Here is a 25,201-nt window from a genome sequence, read left to right as displayed (position 1 = left end):
GCCACCATTGACTACTAAAGTAGGAAAAGTTGATACATTTCTTTGTCTTGTTGAACACAGAAGATATTTTGAAGAATGTAGGAAAGCAAACAGTTCTGGGGCACTTTTCACTACCATTGTCATTTTCCTCCTATGGTAGTCAATGGTGGCCAAGATCTGTTTGGTTACAAGCATTCTTCCAAATATCTTTGTGTTCATTAGAACAAAGAAATTTATACCGATTTGGAACAACTCAAGGGTGAGTAAACGTTGACAGAATTTTCATTTTTGGGTGAATTGTGCCTTTAAATTGCATCATTTCACTCCTACAAAAGTCTTACAAAAAATCCATCTGGGACAAGGCCTAAAGGCGACAAACTTTTATAAAAGAAGAAAAAAAAACGTTATTTTACATTATCATATCTTATAAACATGCATTTGGGAACATAGTACTGGCACACAGACTACGATCTGTAAGAAAAGCCTTTCTTGACCGCAAACTTCATCCTTCAACACATCTCTCAGGTGTGAACTCCATTCTAGAATTCTAGATTGCGTTTAAGAGCTTTGCGAGTGTCGCATTCAAATACAAAGCTAGGGTAACAACAGCAACAACACATATTCAGGCTGAGACACAACAGCAACAACACATATATTCGGGCGGAGATACAATACCTCCAAAACAAAAACGTGAAGACGAATCGCAGAAACGTCCTGCAAAGGACCTCATCAACATTCAGCGTGTCAACTAGAAACAGCAAAGTACTCAAGGCGATCGACGACTCATTTTAAAAGCACCAGTTAATATCAAAGTCATTTTTTACAGAGATAAAAGATTCATCTGTAGTTTCTTTAATAGGAAGAACTCTAATGCACTCGAAGAGAAGAATGTCTCATGAGGCTAATGTGTTTTATATTACGTTTAAATGGTCTGGCGGTGCACTTGTTTTTTTTTACGGCTAAAAATAAAGCCATCATGGACCATGATGATCAATCAAGTGGCATTTGAAACTGAATGAGGATCTCCCTTCTGTTCCACCCAATTACCCGAAGAACAAAATAAAGGACTTCTAATATTTGCCAGTGCCAAATCAATCTCACTTATAATAATGTCCTGATCTAGGATCAGAGGAAGATTGTTAACCTAATAATGTTGAAGCAGCGACTCAAATTTCAAGATTCGAGGTTTTCTGATAATGTTGTTGTTACTAATGTGCATCACTGATCAGTCGGCATTTGAATAGCCACAGCGTGACATGGCAAAAGCTGCCAACACGCCTGCCAAGAAAGACAACCACTTCCATATTAGAGTTATTAATAGAACTGTCGGCCTCAAAAGCATATTTAAAAGCATCAGTTCATTTCAACAAATTACAAATGCTACATTAAAATTTTGTGGTGTGTTATATCCTTACTGATGTACATAACATTCAACCGAACCTCTAAATAAATGATTTTTATATGAAATTGGCCTTGCAGGGCTCCAGAATGCGACTAAATAGTTTTCGAGACAGCGCGAGAATTTTTTTAAAGTACTCACGCATGTGCGACCTGCAAATTGTGAGTTTCCTTTCATGTGGAAAGACTAGTAGAACGCGAGCCTGCCACCGGTGCAGGCTGTGTGTGATCGTCAAATGCGCGCAAGTGCGCGGGTCACTCGCGGGTCACTGATGTTTGCCTCAGACGCGCACAATCCAGGTCGTCATTGACAAATTTACACACACAATGTGAGCGCATTACTACGAGTCACTGCTTGCTGTTAAGGATTTCTTGAGCCCGAGGACGAACGATTTGATATACGAGACATTTAAAACGAAACGTCATTTATCTGTGGATTACTTGAGACAGCAAGAAGGAACGACAGGCGAATGCTCTTGCAGGCATGTGATCAGCCAAGGACCAAAAAGAAGACTGCATGCACCCTCGCCCAACCCCAATCCCCTTTTTAAAAGTCTTTAATGTTACTAATTAAATGTTACGTGATAAAAACAGGCAACTGTTTGCCAAAAATAGATATTTTTCACTTAGCAACACAAAAAGAAACTATATTATATTCTGACTGGCAATTTTGAAAACATCAGTTCAAATGTTTATTAGTTTAACAGTCACCTAAACAATATTTAATAAAATAGGTTGATGCTTTGTGCAAATATCTTATGCTAATGTCAAATAAGATGGCTTTAACAAATGGCACCCCTTGTGTAGTTTATATGAGGCCTACTTTTAATTTTATTGTAATCCACAATAATTGCACACAAAAAGTAAAAAATACTGTGGCCTCAAGAGACTTCCATACACAGCCACTCGATGACACATCTACGTCATTCATACAGCGTTTGTCCGCATTAATCCGCATGCAATAAAGGTATTTGCAAAGGCTGTTGCGGTTTTAGTTCATTTAAATGTATGCATTCAGTAGAGACTTCAACGCGTTTGTATATAGACAGTCACTAGATCGACCATTTGTATAGTTTCAAGCCATTAAATCATGGCAAGGCCTATTTTAGTCTCTGTATATAGATAATGTTAAAGCAAATCTTATAGATGTCTCAATTCCAGACTCAAGATTTTCTGTATACGTTACAAAACGCTGTTCAGTTCCCTTTTAAAATGACACCACACGCTTCGAGTACCAAAAACAGCTGTGTTTGGCATCTATTTTTCACGGACTCTCTGGATACATAAAGATAATTCGCAAAATTATGTTCTGAATGAAGCGGTTGCTCTACACTTATAACAAGCGTGTGCATGACGTATAGAGCGTAGAAAGGATCCTGTTGGCCGGCTGTATGATGACTACGCGTGCACATCCATAAACCCCCACCCCCCCCCAATCCCGTCACGAATTAAAATGAAATTTAGGCAATTTACACGGGTGATCCCAGTGTGGTCAAAAATACGGAAATCCGTATTTATACGGAAAAATCACATCCCTGTCTTGTTAAGTTTTATTTTACGTTATATTTACACGTGTTATGAGAACATGAGTAAACATGTCCTTAATACACAGTAGAATCATCGTAAGAACATAACACGAGGCCTTTCATTTTGCTTTAATTTGTAACACTGTAAACAATTAAATATACTTTTTGACAAGCACAATTTCTGTTGGTTCAAATGAATTCAGATTACATTCTCTCTATTTAGCACCAATCAATAACAAAGCTTCTCTGTAGAACCAAAGCAGAACCAAATCTGCGGTCATCAAGTAACTTATTTTTCAGTATCAGTAATCCAGTTATGTTGGGGAAAATGTGAATAATTGCATTGCAGGCTGATTTAAGTTGTGCCCCAAAATGTTTTGCTTGCGTTCCTAAAATGTTTTGTCAGGGGCTACAGTGCTCCTAGTAAAAAAAGTTAGTCTGGAGCCCTGCCTTGTTAAAACTAAATGGGCTGCTAGCACAAAACATTTTGCAAAGGTTCCAAAAACAACCATGATGCCCAAACACACAGCCTAGGAAGGAAAGCTCAGTCGGTTAAGACGCAACTATTGTATTTATCCAAAACTGTTCTGTTTAAATCTCCAGCGGCACTTTCTGCAGAAATGATAGGGAGATTTGCTTCAGATTGGATGGATGATGCTTTTGCAGAGCAATTTTTAAAAGGTGCCACAGAATCTCAACTGGACTGAGGTGAGTACGCCTGAGCCATTAAAGCACTTTTTGTTCTTCGGCCACGCTACCATTTATTTGGCCTTGAGTTCAGGTCACCGCCTTGCTTGAAAATTGAACTCTCAGTCTTGCTATAAAAAACTGAGGCTTGAGAGAAAGTGTTTTTCATTTTCACAGAAAAGCCTGATGGGCAACTTTTCCTAGGTGTTTGGGTGGATTGATGTGTTTATTCAAATAACAGATTCGACTCTTCCCAACGGGACACTAATGGATCTCTTTATTTTTGGATTTCTCTTTAAGTGCTGATTTTCATAGCTATCGTTGAGATTAACTGCAAGGTTTCGGTTTAGAAAATGTTGTAAAAAGATTCACAGGTGCAAAAGGATTTCTAAGGCAATGGTGTCATTAATAGTATTTATATCGGAGTCAATTTCTGCAGTAAAAAATGAAGGCAGCATTTTATTAAAGTAATGTGAAAACTTTTAAACATTTAAAACGTACCTGTGAATTTGTACTTGCTAAACCATAAATTTGTAAAAAAGTGTCAAAATAATTACATTTCATTGTAGCATTGTAATTTAACAGTGAAAAATGATTCAGATACTTCTGTATGAATACTTTTACAAGGCACTATATATACGGTATATATATATATATATATATATATATTCAGATGTGTAAAACATGTCAATTAAAATACCCAATGCAAATGAATGTCAAATTCCGAATGTCACCCTAAGCCATGGGAATACCATGAACTGCTGCTAATAACCAACCATTATGACATGAAAACAGACGTCCAGGCTGGTGGGTGTCCTCTAAGGTACCCACCATTAAAAACGCTGAGCTGAGATTTTGTGAGGTCTCCTTGATTTTCTGCTCTTCGACTGCAGAGAAATATTTACAGGCCTGTCACTGTTAAGCAGCCAGAGGCCAGAGCTGGGAATGATCCAGCCTGTGCTGGTGCCTATGGATCACCATAAATCTTTCCTGATTTAATGTAAATTGGAAAAGTACACTATGTATGTCAGAATACATCACCAGAATAAAGCCCACCAGCAAGCATGATATCACGTGATTGTGTCTGCGTGTGATGACTTCACACCCTCGTGTGTACGGGTGATTATTCATGTGCGGCGTGGTGGCATGCAGATTTATATTATAAATCTCAATTACACGGCTTTGTTTGTTTAGCACAGCGTTTGGATGAAGCCCTCGTAAGGTGCCCCTGCAGATATCTGCTCGTAAATTCTTAATAAACTGCAGTGCAGACCTTTGTGTGGCAATGACCTAAATCCCGCATCTTCATCTTTGCACTCCACTCGTTCCTTTAAACTTTAATGGAGGTCGGTTACAGCCATTTAAACCTGCCCCAACATTTCGGGCAGCACCCTGAAAACTAACAAACCCGGAGAACATCAGTGTTACGATCTGCTTTTACAACGAGCCGGATTATAAACACCTGAAGGGTAGAGTCTGATGCTCAGATAAATCGTACCGCCCGTGGATTTTTTAAAAGACCTGTCTTCACGCGCCACCTAACGCCTACGCCATCCGCGCGGGTACCGCTGTCTCGTTTGCATCTTTGCTCGGCCTCGAGAAGCAGGGGAGTACATTTGTCACATCCTCATTTTGATTAGCTGGATTTAAGTAGTCAAGCCTGCAGCTGGGACGCTTCATCTTGTCTTTTCCCTTCGCTGGCTAGATGTAAAAGCAGAGCTCTGCGATACGCCTCACACGCTTGCTCTTTTCAAATCTCATTTCTTTCCCCGTCCCGATGTAACCCGCCTACCTGTACCGGGTTTCTAAACAACGGCATGTTCATTTGAAACGCTCTACGTTTTGGGGCCTAAGAACACTTTCAACGCGGCTCTCGTGTGTAGCGGCGTCTGTCGCCAATCCCGGCATTTCAATGACATGACAAACTAGACAAGCAGACGACTGTGATGCTTTGGCCCACCATTGTGTATTCTGTGACAGGCCTTTGATATGACAAACAAGAGTGAAAGAGCGAGAGAGGACAGAGGACTTGGGAAATGAGTGTCATGATTATTTGCTTTCCATCCCTCCACAGGCTCCTCTGAATCTGATGAATCATCCCTCCGTATAAGGAACTGCTTCCTTTGTTCATTTTTTGGCAGTTAGCCTCTGGCATCATCGTCTGTGCAGAAAGGTGTGAGCAGAGGGTCTAAATATAGTCCTACGTAAATATATATAAAAAAACTGCCACCTGGTAATCACGCTGCTAATTAAAGACGAATCGCACTTAATGGATTCAGGTCTCACATGGGGCTCCTCATACCCCTTCTTTCACTTTTCGTTCACCTACTGCCCTTAATTCCTACATTCACGGTCAGGACTGGCACTAGATGGGCTTCGGTCCTTCCTGGGGTCGCACGGAGCTTAGGGGAGGGATGCACACATTTAAAAGCACTCGAGCGGACCCTTTTACACAGCCAATGCACTTAACTTATTAATGCATGTAGCACTTCGGACCCTCCGGTACCACCCATACTGTTAAAGTACACACAAATCAATCCCATTACTAAACACAATGTTGGGATTACACCACTACACGAATGCGTTTTCATTGACATGCTAGTTCAGGAACACACGCATCTGTAGCCTCACACGTCGGAACCTGCGCAGTACCCATCTGTTATCTGTAGGGAACGTCATTGTATTCACAGCAACATCAAAGACGACGTTGGATGCGGCTGGCTGTGAAAGCTCTCGCAGTCTCTGAACCGGACATTTACTATTCCTCTCCAACTGGGTCAGCACAGGTAGCTTTACAAGAGACTTGAAAAGTGGAGCTGCGGCTTGCTGGATCAAAGTGCGATCTAAATAAAATATCAAAAAAAGAAGCGCTGCCGTTCGCGCGAAGCCTGCTTATTATGCAAGATTATGTTAAAGGAATCTTTTTGAAAGCGCACTGCAGATGTTCGCTGGCATGGCTAATTAACGGCCGTAGCCACGTGGCAAATAAATAACTGGGTATCCCTGGATACTGCGCTGGATGGGTAAAACCGTCCGTCATGAACGCATGCACTCGGATGCGGGGTATTAATATTTAGCACGACCCAGAGCTTCTCAAGGTCAGGCGACATCCTCTGCGCTGCTGAAAAAAAGAGCATTCTTAGAGATTTTACAATCACACACTTAAGTGTGCTTTTTACACATTGAGAGGTAGTTTTCAGGCGACCCTAGCGCAGCACGACACGCCGTTTTAATTAAATGACAAACTGAGAGGCGAGGCCTTCACGGTGGGATGAGTGATGGGCGATGATTCTGCTGTGCAAAACCCTTTTCTGAGCTCACAATATTCCTTTCAAGCTCGCTACTGATGAGAAAAAAATCAACATAAGCGCTCGCGGTTTGATGTTTACTGGAAATGTTCCCGTATTATTTTCACGAAGCATGTGAACCTGTCGTTGTCACTCGGCTCCAGGAATAAGAGCTTTCCAGGAAAATAAAGTGATGGACTGTGGGGATTAAATTTACAACAGTCCTGTGGTGGCGCCTGTACAATCACAGACTCATTCACCGTGATTTGGCTGGGAGATAAATTATGCACTGTTGTGATTCACCAGGGGGTCTCGGAGGGATTCAATTCTTTAAGTAAAACACAAGAACTTGGTTAAAATGCTGAGTCACGCAAGCCGAACTCACTTGGTCTGCTATTTTGCGGCCCAGTTTGTCCATTCTCGAGCCGGCTTCGGCAATCTTCTTCGCAGCATTGATCACATCAGAGGTGTTTTTGAGTGGTCCTTTCCCCCTGTGTAAAGAAAAAAACAGTTTTATTCACAGTTACAGTTCTGCTTGAGGTCTCCATTGACCTGTACCGATGTATGCGTGCAAGCATGAGCTACAGATGATGCATGTCAAGATGTCAACACATCTGACAGCTCAGGTGGGTATTTGTTCTCCTATTGACAAGGTTAAAGAAAACCCCCTTTCGCAGCCTATTGCTCACAGGAGCGCAGCCTAGCATGTACAGCTATCTGGCCAAGACATCATCAAATCCCTTCCAATTGATTAATCTCATTAAAAGGAACATCCCCTCCAACATGCTTCCATTCACTCTTAGCCTAAAGACACAGGGGGTAAAAAAGCAGAGACAGACAGACGGCGCATTCTAACAACAGTTCCCACCCACTTCTGTGCTGTCTGGTCAGCTTCCTGGGGTCACTGCCACTTCAAGTTCATTTAATAATTCTGGCCTTATCCGTCCCAGCATCCCATGCCGGCCCCCCGTAGCGCTCCAGCTACGAGCTGGCCAGCCTTTTGCCAGTTCTGTGTGCCCACAAGGGACTGCAGAGCACAGTTGGCAAGTGGCGCAACCTGGATTCAAAGCTGCTCTCTTCAGGCTAAACTGAACAATCCAACCCACAACAGATGGAATTTTGTGCTCTCTCGCTTTCCCTAAAGTCACCCCTCCCCATTACGGCTGTCTCTCCCGTTGTCTGTTGTTCAGAGAGGGTCTTCCTTGGAGCACGTAATGAAGCGCTGCATCCGTCAAAACAGTCACGGGAATTCACCAGAGACGCTGTTTGAAAAGAAGAAAGGACCACAACACGTTTTGAAACGTAGAACAAATTCCCTCTTCAGACTGTGACCTGCTCTAGGATTCAGGTGAGGGGTGACTACAAGGTGACTGTAGAGCCAGGGTGACTATTCCACTTGACATTCCATACTCGGATACGCAAATCAGAGCGCGTGTGAATCAGCCACTGATCCTTCCAGATGGGGGGTAGTGCAATTGTGTGTGTGTGGCGTATAGCCACTCAAGCACCGGACCGCAGCATGCACAGACAGGTGGCTCCCAAATATGTGACACAATTCTAGGCAATGCATGCGTTATTCATGAGCGCAAAGGGACATACGCAGAATTGGTGGCAAGTCGTTCCTCTGCAAATATTGAGGCTGGATAAAGGCTCCAAAAATCAATTTCCTCTTTATAGCGTTAACCTTCATGGGATTGTGTACACACTCAAGGTCGGGGGGCAATAATTTGGGCGTGGACTGAATTAACTTGCTGAGACCTTCGCTCTGCACATTCTGCAGGTGACACATCGCCAGCGATTGCCATTTCTCATGCAAATGGCATCAAATCTGTGCGACATCACTGACAGATGTATTGCAGCTTTTAAGTTTAGGACGATGACAGGTTTCTGGGGGGCCTTCGACAAGGTGCGATTGCCTGCGTTTCACCTTCAACAGAAGTAATACCATCAATTCAATAGATCATTGACGATAAATATACACATTACATTTATGGCAGCAACGTCTAATGGGTAAAAAATGGTAATGAAAACAGTTCACAACAAAATGTCATTATTGATCAGATGGCGTGTGCTGTGGCATGGAAAAGCCTCGCCGGTGATGTCACTTTGCAGTGGGGAAAAAAACGAATGTGAAATATGGAGGTGGATATGGAGCTAAAGGGTATAGAAACAAATCGATTATCAAAGAACAATGCATTAATAGAATATAGTGAATATAAGTGCTTTGAATTTGCTTAATAAAATGTGCATACTTTATATTACCTTCTGTTATATGTGTCAGGAACTACAAATGCTGCAAAGTGATGTATACGTTACCAGATGTTTTGCATCGGCCGTTAACATTGTGTATTTTAAGCTTGCGGTTTAATCATTTAACTGGTACTTTGATAAATATGCATAACTTATTCATTCATTCAGCAATGGACAAATATATTTTAACCTCTCTCTGTGATTATGCTGCTATGGAGTGACAGGCATCCTGCAGACATTACAATAAGTACAACATAGTCAAATCATGTTTTTTGCATGATACGCCTTAATCTTGGTTAGGATAGGCTGGAAAAATAGATTAGAGACATTCTTTGTCACGCGCACACGCACACGCAGTGTCCTTTGGGAGAGCAGATGGCAGTCTCTCTCATGTGTGTGGTCCATGAGTTTTCGGTCACACTTAAAATGTCCCTTTTTTGCCATCATAAAGGGAAAGAACTTTGGTGACCTTATCTTCTGCTAGAAGCTCGTCTCATTTCCTAGGTGACCGTTTGAGGAGTAAATACATTAAGGCAAATGTATTGAGTAAGAAGAATCATTAAATACCGTCCAAACTTATTTCTACGTCTTTTAAAAAAATAACCGAAGTCACACCAGTATTCTATTCTTAGCAGTTATAACCACAACTTAACCGTACGTGAATAACTGACAATCGTTTTCTTCTGCTGTGTAAACTCTGTCAAAGTACAAATCATTTCTCATCCCTTCAATGTCTTTCACACACGGGAGAACGCAGGAACCACATATGACGGAAAAACAAAGAGGCAGGCAAATGAGGCACGTAAAAAGCCTACGAAAAAATGCACAGCTCATTTCCTTCCACTGAGAGGGAAGAAAAAGTCCATGAGATGGAACCAAGTGCTTGTCTGAGTTAATATTAGGCCTTGCTAATTGATGGCCGATTTAGGCAAATGACAGGGGAAATTAGGTATAAAAAACAGACCCCGCTAGCCCGACTTTCAATATTAGAAAAGGTTCTCCCTCAAAAGGGCGAGGGCGCATTTCATGGGCAATGCAAACTGCCATACAAACCAATATAAAGCTGAACCACTGAGCCGGCACAGTGAAACCGAAGCAGTAATGCATGCCAGAGAAGCCTGTTGGGTTGAGTCTAAGAGGTGTGTGTGTGTGCGTGTGGTCCCTGACAGGCTGTCAGGATGTGAAGCGGGAGGTTTGCTCTCACCTAGTGAAGTCCGTCATCTCCATCATGATCATACACATCTGCTTGGCCAGAACGATGATGTCATTTCCACTGTCATCCCACTTGGACACCTCGGCGTCCAGCTTGCTCTTTTCCTCCTGGAAACTGGCCACCTCCTCGGCAATCTTCGCCTTATGCTCCTGGGGTAACTGAGCCATGATGGCCTGCCAACCCACAGAGAACATCGCATATAAAAACAAACCCCGCAGAAATCTGTGCATGATACGCTGATGTGTGACAGTTCGGGAGCAAAAAATATGACACATAATATCCAATTAAAAAAAGAAAATTGGTCTTCAATCGCCCTTCCCGGTTCTTTTCCTCTCACGTACACCTTCTTTTGTCCTTCCCGTCTCGCTCTCATTTCTTGCATGACCGCCTTGATCTCGGTAAGCAATAGATTTTACAGCTTTGGCTGGTGGTGTATAGGCTATGAAACTTTATTTCTTCTAATTCTGTAAAAGGTTCTCAACCTTTTATAACTGTGCTGAGCAATGCTTTCTATAGCCATAGTAGTCCTGCTAAACACAAACAAGGAGCCGGTTAAATGCGTGTCATTGATCAAGCCTCAACAGAAAGGAGCATTATAACCTATAAAAGGTCATAACCAGGCTAAATGTGGCCCAAACAATCTAAACAACAGGCAACATTTTCTTTGTTTCCATGTCTGTTCTTTGTAGCCTGTTGTGGGGTCATTTATTGCTGACCCTGAAATCTCGCTCCGTTTAACAACATATCAATCATAAGAAATATGTTCTACTTGCTTGTGATTGAATCACTTTGTGCAGCATTTCTGCGTTGTCACTGTCACGTTCTGTTAGGACACGTTTCAATATTAACAATAAATATCAAGAAATGGGGCCATCTTCTCTGTGACCTACATTTCTAGCCATCTCTCTTACTAGGAATTGTCATTTTTGGCATTGCAAACTCGAATTGTTCTTCAAATTTGGAGCACCAGCACCCACGTGACGCACATTAGCAGACTGACTGGGATTCCCGATGGAGCCAGGGACTAAATCAAAGACCCCTGGGGGGTGGAACAGGAGGCAGGACAGTGGTTACAGACTTATATAATCACATTCTCACTCAAGCACAACCTTCACGGCCCCGTTTCTACAACTCTTAAAAACCGAAACACTGCTCGCTTCCATAGCACAAGGTTCAATCGAAAACTTGAGCCGTCTGCAATGCCTTTATCTCCAAACATGAGCCTTTCAGTTTGAAATTCTGCCTTCCCCAGATGATTGGGGCTGAATATTTTTATAGTTATTTTCAACACGCAGTGTATAGCTGTATGGAGACGGAGGGTGAGAGGTCTATAATTCTAGTCCTTTGAGTTCCGGCAACGCGGAATATGCGTACGGCACAGCGGATGTAAATATGTAAAGATGACAATCTTCTGTGTCCATTAACAATTCTTACCGTCAAATGTATTCAGATTAATATGTTGGACTATGTATGCAACGTTGGACACAATTGCGCTACCATTTTTGCAGTTACACAAATTGTTATCAGGTAGTCAAAAAAGTGTTTATACTGTAGGAAAGATGTCACTCTCACCAAGAAGATCCCTATACACAACTTGGTTCACGTTACCCGTCTCGCTTCCTCTCTCTCTCTCTTTCTCTGTTTACTAAACACAATACTGAATTTAAAAAGAAACCAGAATGCCAATCTTCAGCTGTGTGTACCACCACCGCAGCTGTGGACTAGAGAATATTCAAACTAATAACAAAATAATAAAAATATATGTATCGACGCTGTTCCTTCCAGCCATGTCGAGATGGATTTTTAGAAGCATTGCCAAGGCAACGGAGAAGGATATGAATGGAGGGAGTAAGAGAGAGGAATGGAGGAAGAGAGGAGGCGAGATTTGATGCATTTCTCTGGTGGCAACATCGGGTGTGCTGTTGACATGAAATCAGTACAGGGTCTTAACATGCCAAGATTTCCTGTGCTAATGGAGCAGAAGAGCAAAACACAGGTGGATTTGGTAGTGACACCACAAATCTGACCTCCGAGGAAAGCATTTAGCACCTCACAAGTCTGCTAAGGACACACTAAGTCTTTAAATAGACTGTGGTACGGCTCATATATCTCAAAATTAATTAAGAGGAAATTGCAGTAAAAATACTTTGGGAATTACGGGCTTGTGTGCGTTACACGGCCAGTATTTTGCTGACAGATACAGATTCCCGGGGCTATCGGGGACAACACTGCCATGCATCGTAAAGATAAAAAAGAGATTCAATCTAGTGATGGCATGGCTCTCTGGTAGAGAACTACAAAAGCCCTATAACTCTTACCCGTGCGCTCTGTCCGGCAATAAGCTGATCATCTTCTGTCTGCACGCTGGTCCTGCTGCGAGAATCAAAGTCTTCTGTCTCAAAGTCCGAATCATCCAGCTCCTCTGGGGTCTGTGGGGTGAGAAGAAAAGAGCGGGGAAGAATATGGAAGCGGTTTAGAAAGATATCTGCATCCCTTTAAACAACAAATCAAGATCCAATTAAAAATTGTTACTTTTAGCAACATCTAGAACAAATAGTTTTTCATTTAAAAAATAAAACATTTGTAAATAAGAAGGTGCATGCCGTTACTAAGGTGTACTGGTCAGTTTCCAGGGCATTGCTATGCAGCTGCCAGGATGTTCTGGGTAGCTGTTATTCCCCAGTCTTTTGATATTTTGCTAATACGAGTCTAATGGATTTTCAGCCAATTTTATGCACCGAGCAAAACCTGCAAGATCTTTTAAAAACATCTCTTCAAAATGCTGCAAGATGAGGTAACATTCATGTGCAGCACAAACTCAGTGTGGGTGTACGAGCGATACCAAGAAAACTCTTAGATGAGCAATAGTGACACTTGTCTTAACAAGCATCAGTAATAAAACATCGTCCATGCATCTTGAATGAAAGCGAAATGTTGGAAGAGCTAAAACAGACCCTGGAGAAGAAAAGGAATAATCTGGTGCATCAATGCAGGGAGTGCATCGCATTTTCCCAGTACTCAACTAAACCAACTCCTTCTCTCTAATCCCTGCACTGAATGCCAAGCATGCCTCTTTTAACTCCGCTGCTCTATTAGTATGCACTTGTGAGCAGAAGGACCTGTTTGCAGAGGGAAATGGTGGAGGAAGGGGAGGGGTGGTTGGGGGAGAACCCTCACTGACAAGAAAATGCATTTCAGCTTGATACAGGAGAGGACGAGATAGAAGAAGATATGGATGTTTTATTTCGGCAGGGCTGCAAGCCCGCTTATCCGACTGTCTGTACAATCCATTTATGAGGAGATTCTGACTGGCTCACGATGCAGCTGTTCCAATAATAGACACCTCAAGAATCCCAAAACCTGCGGCTAAAGTAAACACGGGAAAACACTGTCCAGGCCGGATGCTCAAGTCAATCAATTTTTTGAATGACATAAAATAAACAAAATAAGTATTTTTAGGGTGCCAGCATTAATTTGTATCTTACTGACAGTACAGATCTACGGTACAAAACTATCCGATGATTATGTCTATAAACCAGGGCAGAAGTGGGCAAGAATTTGAATAAACAGTCCGAGTTGCCTGAAGCAGTGGAGGTAAGATGCAGACAGGGCCGTTCCAGGATACAGTAACCGCTTGGCAGGATGTGTGCGATGGAAGGGCCATTAGTACCAGTGACATCCCCTCAATGGGAGTCGAGGGCTGCCTGGCTGTCAAATATTAGGTGACGGCCGACCGGCGAGGACTGCTATCCCAGTACTTACTGAGGTTAAAGACTCTGTCCATCTTAAGTAGCCTAAGTCGCACACTTGTCTGTTCGGATCGAGGAGTTCCCGTGTGGCTGGGAAGTTGATGCCCACTGGGCACTAGCGCTGACTGATTGGCCAGCGTTCAAGCTCTGTCTAAACGCGTGAGCTTAACCTTGCGTGCTTGGAGGAAAGTAACTTCACTATTAAAGTTGGAATTTTTCTTTCTTGCCATCTCAGGATGTCTGCAGGGTATATTACACCAGGGTTCGCTGAGTGCACCCCGTGAAAATGTTTGCCAGGCCTTTGGGTGGTTTCTTATCGGTTTGGACAATATAGTGGTGTTAGAACAAGGGCCCTAAAGCACTTGGAAATCATTTTAAAGGCACGATACAGAACGGAATAAAATACATGGCAAAAATCATGCCTGCCTCTGCTTCATAGTCAAGTGGTTCAGCATAAGGGGCCCGTTCGACACTGCGTGGCCATGTTAAACTGGCATCAAACAAGCAGACTTCAAGAGCCAGAGGGCTTTTTGTTTTATAACCATTCGATCAATCTAGATAAAACTAGAGATGGATGACTAGATTGGAAAATGAATGCAGTAATTACAACCCTCCTAGGATTCGAAAAGAAAGGGGAAATGCTAAATAAATCTCTTTCTGAAATCAATTACGTATTATAATGCAAATACACAGTGTAACAGGTCCCCCGTCTAATTTGGTGTTTATTCTAATTCAAGCCCTCGGTTATTACAAAAACCAAGATGCGTAATTCCAGCTGCATCAAACTGCCAATATGAATCGTCTCGCTAGTCTGAAGTCTGAATGAACAGGGTTGGCTGATGTTTTCTGTACAATGGCTGCAAAGAAATAGTCAGAGGTGATTAAAAATCACATCAGATCATCAATAGGAGACAGGTCAGTGTGTGAATACGTTGTGTATGGCCGTTTTTTCACTTCTTTTTAATCACATTGCTACTTCGGCTTCATTATCCAGGTCGTGACCGCACTCTTCGTTTTAACTAAAAGCGCTAATACATTCCAAAACACTTCCTCATGAGCCAATTATTCAAACTCAGTGTACATTATCTTTGCAATTAATTGAAAACTTGTTAGCCTGGAAAGACGATATTTGCCTCAATTAATAGCTTTAACCCAGTTGCTCCCCTTTTTTGTGAGCGGCGTTAAGGGTCTGTTCATTTCCCCGTGCGACGGGAAAGGACGATTGTCTGCTCATTGTCAGATTGTTAGCTAACGCTTCACTGAGAGCTACAAACCATCTGTCCGATGTTACATTTCTGCTCAGGCGAAGACCATTAACCCTCAGACAACTACAGCTCCCGTATTAGCGCTGTTGGAAAGGGAAGTCTGTTCAATTAGGTTACAAGGTGCTTAAAACAAATTCACCATAAGTTAGTAATAAGCTGGGACGTACGGTATATGCGCACAAGCACTTTCCTTTCACAATTTCTCTTACACGTATACATAGACAAAGAGTTCAGTCTAAGTGGAGTATTATTCAGAGTTATTTATAGCCTCTCGGAACAAACCATTAATTCCCATTGCCCTCTACTGCCCTCTAATACCACATGAGTTTTGATATATCTAATTGGAGTTTACCTTCATAATAAAAGCTTTCATAGGGGATAAGATAAAGGACTAAGAGCACAAGGAAGGCCATGAAGTTAAAAGAGTGCACTGGAAATGCACTTTGTGATTGACATAACTACATAATAAGGTAATGAAAAAATCCACTCAAATGCTCTTTAACTAAAAATAAATAATACAAGATTGTGGTTCTGAGGTCATCTTTATTATGAAGTTCGCCGACACAGCTACCCTTCACAACATATGAATTTAAATCACCGTTTTCACTCCTCTGGGAAAACAGACCAAAAATAAAGATTGGTATATTGACTCTTCTAGCACTACAGATTTGTATTCAATCAAAATGTTGAGAATAAAAATGTCCCCATAAATGTGTTATTTAAAGTTACCTGGAGGTCATACATTACCGTTATTTTTGTTGTTTTCTCGGAAAAACTCAATATTGTCAAGATCACAAGAAACAAACATAACTTCTGGCCTCAGTGGCCTAACGTAAATCTTAGTAGCGTTCATGGATACGGTCCAACAGCTTCCATACTAAAAGAGCCATTCAGATTGATCCACTCGTACGGTTTTGATTTTGGAAATACTTTTCTAGCCCTTTCCTCACATATCTGTGAGCCTGCCATCTGCACTGAATTGTTCTCCGTCTGCATGGGAGTTTTACCAGGCGCAGTTTGAGGGAAAACATGTTTGGCATTGTGATTGGCCAACCGCTTTCGTTGTATGGAAGCCAAGCTTAAACGTTTTGCAGAACATCTACTTTTGGCATAAGAGGAAATGATCAAATGTTTAGAGCTCTCTTTAACAAAGCTTCTCCTCACCCTGATCATAAGCACCGCCTTTCTGATGTCCCTCACGCCGTCGTAGACCAGTCGGGAAGCATCGATGAACTCGTTCTCATCCACAGGCCGGCCATTGTTGGAGCTCAGAGCTTCCACGGCCGCCTCCACCTGCTCGGTAAAACGTGGCATCACTGTCAACAGACACAGAGGGACACACAAGGACACGCGACAAGGTCAGAAACATTTAACATTAATCTGAATCGAAAACACTGAGATTAATTTCCCCGGGAACATTTCCAGTACGACTCGGCAAACACGAGTCAACTGAAGTACGATTCAATCAAGACATCTCGCCCGTAGAAATACAGAACTCAAATTAGATTTGATGAATTGAATTTCAACGCTTCTCATCCAACTTGGAACGCCCGAAACGTAGCCAAGCCAAACGGCGAAAATTCATGGATGTGATGGTGGGTTTTAAGGATTGCTCAGGGCAGACTTTTAATCAGGCTTTACTTTATGCCAAGTACAGCAGATGAGTACACTTAATCCAGAGACATGCTTAAATAATTCAATCATCCAGACAGGTGGCAACAAGACCTCAAACACCACACAAACCCTATTTGCTTTTAAAAATCAAAGACCTGCTGAGGGAGGGTTGGGGTTTCCTATGAAAGAACAGAACAAACCTTTTTTATTTTAATCTAACATTCCCAGATGATACTTGGGTTGTATTTACACTTGGACACTTCATGCATCTGTATTGCATTCATGCATATTATCGTCATAACGCATGCTCCATTTGCACCTGGCCACATAAATGTCTTCACAAAATAAACATATGCATTATTCCTGAGCTATATGCAAACACAACAGGGTTCACTTCCAATTACCTTTTGATTTTTGCAGCTCTCAAACGTGTTGCCTCATAATAATGAATTGAATTTGGGTGCTGATAACAAAATGCTTTTATGGCTTAAATACAGTTCCTGCTGCTATTGCAATCCCTGTTCAAATCTGGGCTAAATAAGAGCTGGGTAAATGTAGTCACACTAGGTGATTTGGGACCAACCCCTTTTGAAATTTGGTGGAATGAGATGCCCAAATCGAAATGATCTATAACAGTTTGCTCAAGCATTTAGTTAAGCCGACCCACCAGCTACGCACTACCTCCCAACATAATGATCGCTCCCCATAGGCACCAAACACATTTACATTAATACCCATTCTCATTCACAATTTACAACTGCACAGGGGAGCAGCGGATGGGCCGCGAGGAGGAGATAACGTGGAAGACATGCGTTAAAAAGAAAGGAAGGTAGTAGTGAGGATTTGGGATTTGCAACTACAAAAGGCCAGCCTGCAGGATATCAGAAAAATGTCTAACATTAATTAAACCATCTTTGGTGAACATCATCTTTTTTGCCAATATGACCCAGACATTTCATTTCAAGCACAGCTCTGCGACAACATTTCCCAATGGGAGATCCTGCACTGAACTGGATGATCTTCTAGTGTCCCAGTAGAATAAACAATCAGCTATGAAAAAGTTCCCGATGGCATTCAAACGCAATTGCATAAGCACACGTGAAGTAATATCGCTGCTGACTTAACGCAAGTGATATTACGTGAATATTTTCCTAACAAGGCTAGACTGCAGACATGAGCAGCATTTTGGGTATCACTGGCAGCAGCAAAGTTAACAAGTCTGAAGAACAGGCTAAATAACCTTGTAAAGTCATCGTGTTACCTTGAGTTTAAATCAGCACTGTTACACCTCCCAAACCTTACAAACAAACATAAGGAAACTCGGGCCCCGATGGCAACAGACCTATTTTTGGATGCCTGTGCAGCATTTTTAGATGTTAAAAAAGAACAATGGATTTTAAATAGAATTAGTCACACAAACAGAAGTGCCATTACCAAAAAGGAAGATGAAACACTGATCTAGAGTGCTGATAAACATCTGTGACTATATGTTTTGTATCCATGATTCTTGGCAACGTTAAAGGAACAGTTCACCCAAAAAATAAAAATTCTGTCATCACTTACTCACCTTCGAGTTGTTCCAAATCGGTATAAATTTCTTTGTTCTGATGAACACAGAGAAAGATATCTGGATGGATGCTTATAACCAGACAGTTCTTGGACCCCATTGACTACCATATTAGGAAAAATTACTTTGTATGTTTGTTCTGTTGAACACGAAAGAAGATATTTTGAAGAATGTAGGAAAGCAAACCGTTCTGGGGCACTTTTGATTATCATTGTAATTTTTCCTACTATGGTAGTCAACGGGGTCCAAGAACTGTTTGGTTACAAGCATTCGTCCAAATATCTTTCTCTGTGTTCAACCAAACAAAGAAATGTATACAGATTTGGAACGACTAGATAGTGAGCAATTCATGACAGAATTTTCATTTTTGGGTGAAGTATCCCTTTAAGCAATATACACAAGTCTTTATTATCCTTTTAAAAAAGCAAAAAGAGAATGTTTACTCCATACTGTACATAATAGAATAATATGTCTTAGCTATAGACATCTACCACAAACCATAAATGACTTCAGATCTGTTCTGATCTGAGTTATGTACCTGTATTCGTCAGAAGCTTGGTGGCTTCCAGAACCTTCTCCGTGTAGATTCCAGGTTCGTAGTTGTCCATTTCAGAGGTGACCACATGGACCACACGGGCAGCTCTTCCGCGGATGGCTCCGGCAGTGCGATCGAGCCCATCGACATCCTTCTCTTGCAAGGCGATCACGCACTTGTTAACATCCTCCAGAATGTGGTTTTCTGTAGGAGAAACATAAGAAACAATGTTTACAATGACCCAGGTTACACAACCAGTAATAGAGCGCTGCTCTCCCCACAATGCATGGCATGACGACAGGAAATCCCCATCCTTTATGCCGCATTTACATTGTGACTTAAGAACATTAACGGGAATCACAAGGGCGGACGGAAAGAGATTAAACGCAGACAGTTTAGTAATGGGTGTCTAGGAAATGCAAATCAACATGGTAAACCGTAATCTGTCCTTGAATGGAGGGCGAAGGCAGTCAGTCAGCCCAAAGCTTAAGCAGAACCCATAAAAGCCACGTCTGACGGGGGGGCTTGTGAGTCTTAATATACGTGACAGAATGTCAATTCCACAGGGGAAAGTTGACACAAGTGCTTTTGTATGCTCCTGAGAGGCTAGTCAACATCTTTAAATGCCATGGCTAAACATTGCATGATCGGGAATAGCCTGTGCCATCATTTAGTGGCATAGAAATAATGGTATAAAAGCTGTTCAACTCCTCTGCACAAAGCCATTACGGGTCAGATACAAATAGTTATCAGAGAAGTCAAGCGGACTCTGTCAGTGGCATTCAGAGCAGGTTGAAAATGTTCTGTAAATGGTCTTAATGCTGTAAAAAGCTTGTTCTTCATGACATGTCGTCGGGGGAGAGCAGCTTTCACATACTATTGCTGAATCATACTTTGTCGGAAATGCTTTAAAAAGCTTTCACAAATGGCATTTATAAAATAAAGGCAATACAGTTAAGACCCTTAACACAGCGGCTTTAAAAATGCTGCCTTCGCAGCCAGTATACGCAGGTAATTTTTGCATAACACCATGTGTGCCATGCTGTGTTCATTTGGTGGGTTTGTGAAACATGGATGTATACTTTGAATTCTGTGCATGCGGTTCAATGGCTAGTGGAAAGATTAAAAATGATTGAGATGGAAGAAAAATAATCATTTTTTTCTACAGGGAAACAAGCACTTTAGTCTATAATTGACTGAGTACGTGAAAAGCTCTCGAGCTTGTTTTAGACCATCGGACATGACCTTATGGTTCTTTGAAAGCTTCAGTGAAACCAATTTTCTCTAGAGGTACCTTCATTTCCAAAAAACACTCTTTCAGAACTCTGTGAGCCAATAACACGCTACACGTTTCGTGACGCCAACTTACCAGACACGCAGAGAAAGTCGTCAATGGAAGTGATGTCATCGACTGCGTCAGTAAGCACTCGCACCTGCTTCTCCCACTGGTCCTTAAACAAATCCATGTTATCCTGGGCCACCTTGCTGTTCGGCTTGGCGGCCAGGGCCAAGGCTGCATTAATCACCTGCAATTACCACAAAACAATCCATTCATCTAGTAAACCAAAAACACATGTGTGGTTAGATTATGCGAGACATTTCCTTCATCTCTCCCCCTTTTCCATCTGTAAAATACAGTACGATTGCTGCAGATTAGGACTGAGATTAAGACGTGTTTATTTTGATGGAAAACTGCATGGACAGAGCACAGATTAAAATAAAAACGTTGAAGCCGCGAGGGCAGAGTGAAAAGATTCGGCATACCTGAGGGCATAGCGTTTCCAGCTGGGAAGCGGCCATCCGCACCAGCTTCACCCCTTCCTCATTATTGGAGATGGAGCATGCAAGGTTAGCCACCTGAAACAGAGTAGAACGCAGCGTTTTATGACATGACAAATGAGCGGTGAACAGAAAATAGTTTCCCTCGCTGCAACAAACAATTTTAATAACACAATACACACCTGCTGTCGCCTGTTAGTCCGATTATTTGATAGAACTGTAAAATAATATGTCAGAAAAGGGACTCCAGAGGATTGGCTCTAAACACAAGCTAGGCCTGAAATTGAGGTCTGGTCTTCTGCCCACATGGGGAAAATATTTCATATAATTCACAGAATGATGGCTGACAGCATCAGGGACCGGTTCCTACAAATGATTAAATCACCGGTCCGCCGAGTTGCCTTAACCTCAGGAAACCGTGCGAGGCAAATATTCCTGACACTTTCAAAAACTCCCAAATCGAGAGTGCTGAGGTAAGCAAGCGCTGCCTGTTGCTGAAATCCACAGCGTTATATATTGACCCACAAATCGTACTCTGCGAATTGAGACATTACTCGCATCTATTTATAGTGGCTGTTTTTGGAGGCAAGAAATTAAAACATCATTTTCGAACTGCAAGGGTTGCTCTGCCTCGCGTCAGCTGCGCGAGCATTACCATAAAACGAAATAAGCACAGCGCGCTGCCGAGTAGTTCATCACTTAAGACGAGAGTCGTTTTAATTAAACGTTACAGAGAAGAGCATCGTTCGTATTTGTTTAGCGGAACTGCTCGGAGACGCTCTACCTTTGTGTAATGTGCGAGAATTGGCTGCGCCAGCAAAGGGGAATCCAAAACACAGTGGAGTGCAAATTTGAACCGAGCTCAGAGTAGTCGCAGAAAACGCCCCACTGGCCACAGGAGTACCAGAGCCGACGCTCTACAGCTCTCTCTCTTCCCCCTCAAGCACCACAGTGGGAATCTCTTGAGCAGCAGGGTGCCATTAGCGTACACACTAGTCAAGCATTAAATACATGTATACATGCCAACAGTTTGAACAAGGAGCACTTCAGTACGTGCAACAGCGTCGAGCCGAAAACTCTCATCTGACAAGACTCGAAAAGAGCGTGGGGGACTACCTCCAGTGCCCAGGTGAGATTCTGAAGCACAGCGTTGTTAATGCGGTTACCATGACACGCACTCGGCTTGGCTTGAACCATCTGATGGAAATCTGCCCTGAGGGCCACTCAACAGCGTATCTATTGGCCACTCTAGAAGATTACAGCTCTATCGCAGTGTCTTTGATACCGTGGCAATTCCAGGGGGAGAACTACGACCAACTGTTTAAATCAACTATTGACATTATAAGCTGGGGTGGTTAAGGCTCACAGCTGGAAACTGGAAGATTGCTGGAACAAGTCCAGTGTGGAGTGATCTTTTAGCCATCACACTTTTGTCCCTGAGCTGGATACTAAACCCCAGGTAACTCCAGGGGGGATGCGCTTGAAAAGCTAAGGGTGTCACATCCAATGCCAACATCTTCAGGTTCACCAGCCTTGGGGTACAAAATCTATAGACCAAAACAGATATAAACCTACAGAATGAGCATTGCATACCTGTGCATATACAAAGAGAAAACTAAGTCTATGCAGGGGCTATATCATCAAATAATAATAGCAGTAGCAAATCACCTAGCAACGCTTAAAGGGATAGTTCAAGCAAAAATGAGGATAAGTAGCTGAAGAACGAATTTTCATGTCATTCCAAACCTGTAGGACTTTCTTCTGCAGAACACAAAAGATGATATTTTGAATCATGTTGGTTACCAAAACACTTTTACACTACCAATACACTACCATTGTATGGGCACACAACCAAATAACAAAATGTCTTTCCTGTTCCATAGAAGAAAGTCTTAAGGGAAATTCACATTTCGCACCTTTTGCACACGAAAGTTCTTTTTTAAATGTAGACACGCACAGGAGCACACAAATAGGGAGTAATGCGGTTGCGACACGCATACGGTGCGGCGCACACATTTTTCTAGGTGGCGCATCAAAAATATTTCAACTTTTCAGAGTGCAGCGTGCCCACCACAGGTCATGTGACTAGAGAAAGCCGCGCGTCATTTTCCACATGGTTTTAGATGCAAAATGTGAATCACCCCTTATACATGTTTTAAAATACTTGAAGGTGAAAAATGATTTTAATGTTTTCGAGAACTATCCCCAAACACCCTATAAAACACACATGTCCATTTGTTCAGAAAATTTTAAAATCTTCTGCTTATAAAATTCCTGTAAATATGCTGCAGTAAATAAAAAATTTAAGCCATGTCTGCTGTAATCATGAACCAGGTAAATAACAGGTTGAAAAACCATAGATCAACTGCGGAAGCCTTTAAGGTTTAACTGTATAAGCCCATAATGCCTGATTTGCAACAATCAAAATGTCAATCAATAGCTTGCAGCTCTATGTAATTTGTAACTAAACAAACACATTTCTATTCAAGTATCAATCTAGGAGCAGTCTTTTTCTGAGTGTGGCGTTTCTAAGAGCAACACACCATCAGCATGGCTGGTATTTCACCCCTTCTGTGGCACTGCTGGGACGACGGAGGGGCAGGTTCTCTTCTTTACAACATGCCTGGCACAAGCACAAAATGAGGACCTGAGGAACTCCACTGACTGCCAGCCTCATCTGCAGCTAAATGTCAAGGAGATTCAGGCTGAGAAACAAACTCTTATTGTGAGCCCATTTTCATTTCCTCTTCAGGTTGCTTATAACTCATCGGTTCCAACACACTGGCCGGTCTAGATCTCCTCAAACAGATAAATTGGAATGTGATACGTCTAGCGTATGTGTATTAACAGTTCCTCTTTCATTATCTAGAAAATACCATTATTTAGCAAACAAACAGGTATTATTAAACCACATTTTAATGTATATAGCGTGATAGCGTGACATAACATGTCAATTAGCATGCAACGCCAACTAATGTCTGTCCCTAGTTCTCCCTCTCTCTCTCTCCTTTCTTCCAGCCTCGCTCGCTCTCATTTTCTGTCGCACATGGCAGTTTAGTCCCTGCACAATCTCGCTTTCCTCGAGCAGCCAAGAACCTTTGAGAACAAGGCCTGGAGGCAATAAAACTAAGCTTGTACTATTTTTAGCATGTTTTAGAAATGACGCGTCTCACGGTATAAGGAAAAAACTAGCAGCCACCGCTGACACTCAGTGGCAAGTTACTCCTCTTTCTGAAATCTCAAGTTCAAACTCAATATAAACAGAGACAAAAAGGAGAAATTAACAAAAAGATAACTTAAGTATGCCCATGTGTGCAGGTTAGACCCAAGTTGACTACAATATAAAAGACCTCTAAAAATAGAAACCTTTTGAATGAATGGGGTGGTACCCGAGAACCCAGTTGAGAAAGCAAAAGAGACACAGGAAGATACATAGCACTTTTTACAGCCCCGCAGAGTGCAAAAAAGGCTGCGAGTTATGGGAAGAGTTGGCTGCGTTTCCTCTCCCCCTGTATTCATTGATGCGTCATTGTACTGCAAATTAAACGCTCTCCCTACAGCAACAGCCACATCCATATTTAAACTCTGAACAAAGAAAGAAAAAACCAGCAATACATATTAAATCATCTCACTTATTTGAGAAATGTGGTCCACATGCATCTCACGGTAATTTGTAAAAGTGGGTTATCATTTGTCATTATTTTTGCAATTCCTCTGGTGATGCTAACGGAGAAGAAATTACACACTTGTATTCACCATTAAAAATTAAACAACACTTTATATTTGTGTACTCAAGGACCGAGCCATTATCGTTTTCTATCCAAAAGCTGGGAAAACTGAGCAAATACAAAAAAAGTTCAGGGTTATTGTAACCAGACTGAAGGTCGAGAGCTGATCGTGCTGTGTGTTAAGAGGTTAACATCATTTCTCTCATTGTAAGGCAAGCCTTCACTGCCTGTCAAAATATATTACATTGCCTTTACTAATGAAAGCCACTGGCAAACAGAAGCATATGGGCACATATTTTTCAACCTACTCCGTTCATATGGCAACAAAAGGCAAACGTGAATGTAGATATCAGAAAAATCCCTAAAGCACCGGAACACAGTTTCCTTGCCAACAGGTTGTATACCAACCAAAACTCCAGCTATTCCTCTCAATGAAATTGCTATTTTTAGCCTATGTATTCATACCCTTACTATATACCCTCCATGATATGCTAGAGGCTAAACTAATTTAATTCATAATCATAAACGCTACACATCAATAATACAGGCTTAATGCATTTGCGTCATACTACACAATCCACAACAGCTCTTGTGATTTCATCATGGTTACAAGGTGTTTTAGAC

At 41.9% G+C, this 25,201-nt stretch overlaps 1 protein-coding gene across 1 annotated transcript in view; it reads right to left on the bottom strand.

Moving 5' to 3' along the window:
- Nucleotides 1–25,201, bottom strand: part of ctnna1 (catenin (cadherin-associated protein), alpha 1) — an 87,032-nt gene that overhangs the window by 9,377 nt on the left and 52,454 nt on the right. Inside the window, exons 10-16 of the mRNA XM_057348971.1 lie at nucleotides 20,835–20,927; nucleotides 20,440–20,596; nucleotides 19,074–19,274; nucleotides 16,519–16,670; nucleotides 12,659–12,769; nucleotides 10,332–10,513; nucleotides 7,263–7,368 (exon numbers count right to left, since the gene is read on the bottom strand). Coding sequence (XP_057204954.1) covers nucleotides 7,263–7,368; nucleotides 10,332–10,513; nucleotides 12,659–12,769; nucleotides 16,519–16,670; nucleotides 19,074–19,274; nucleotides 20,440–20,596; nucleotides 20,835–20,927 — 1,002 coding nt within the window. The remainder of the gene's footprint in view (nucleotides 1–7,262; nucleotides 7,369–10,331; nucleotides 10,514–12,658; nucleotides 12,770–16,518; nucleotides 16,671–19,073; nucleotides 19,275–20,439; nucleotides 20,597–20,834; nucleotides 20,928–25,201) is intronic.

The sequence above is a fragment of the Triplophysa rosa genome, linkage group LG13 (genome assembly GCF_024868665.1).
Source record: "Triplophysa rosa linkage group LG13, Trosa_1v2, whole genome shotgun sequence".
Classification (NCBI taxonomy): Eukaryota; Metazoa; Chordata; class Actinopteri; order Cypriniformes; family Nemacheilidae; genus Triplophysa; species Triplophysa rosa.
The sequence above is the reverse complement of the archived record's forward strand: the minus strand, read 5'-3'. Positions and strand labels throughout refer to the sequence as shown.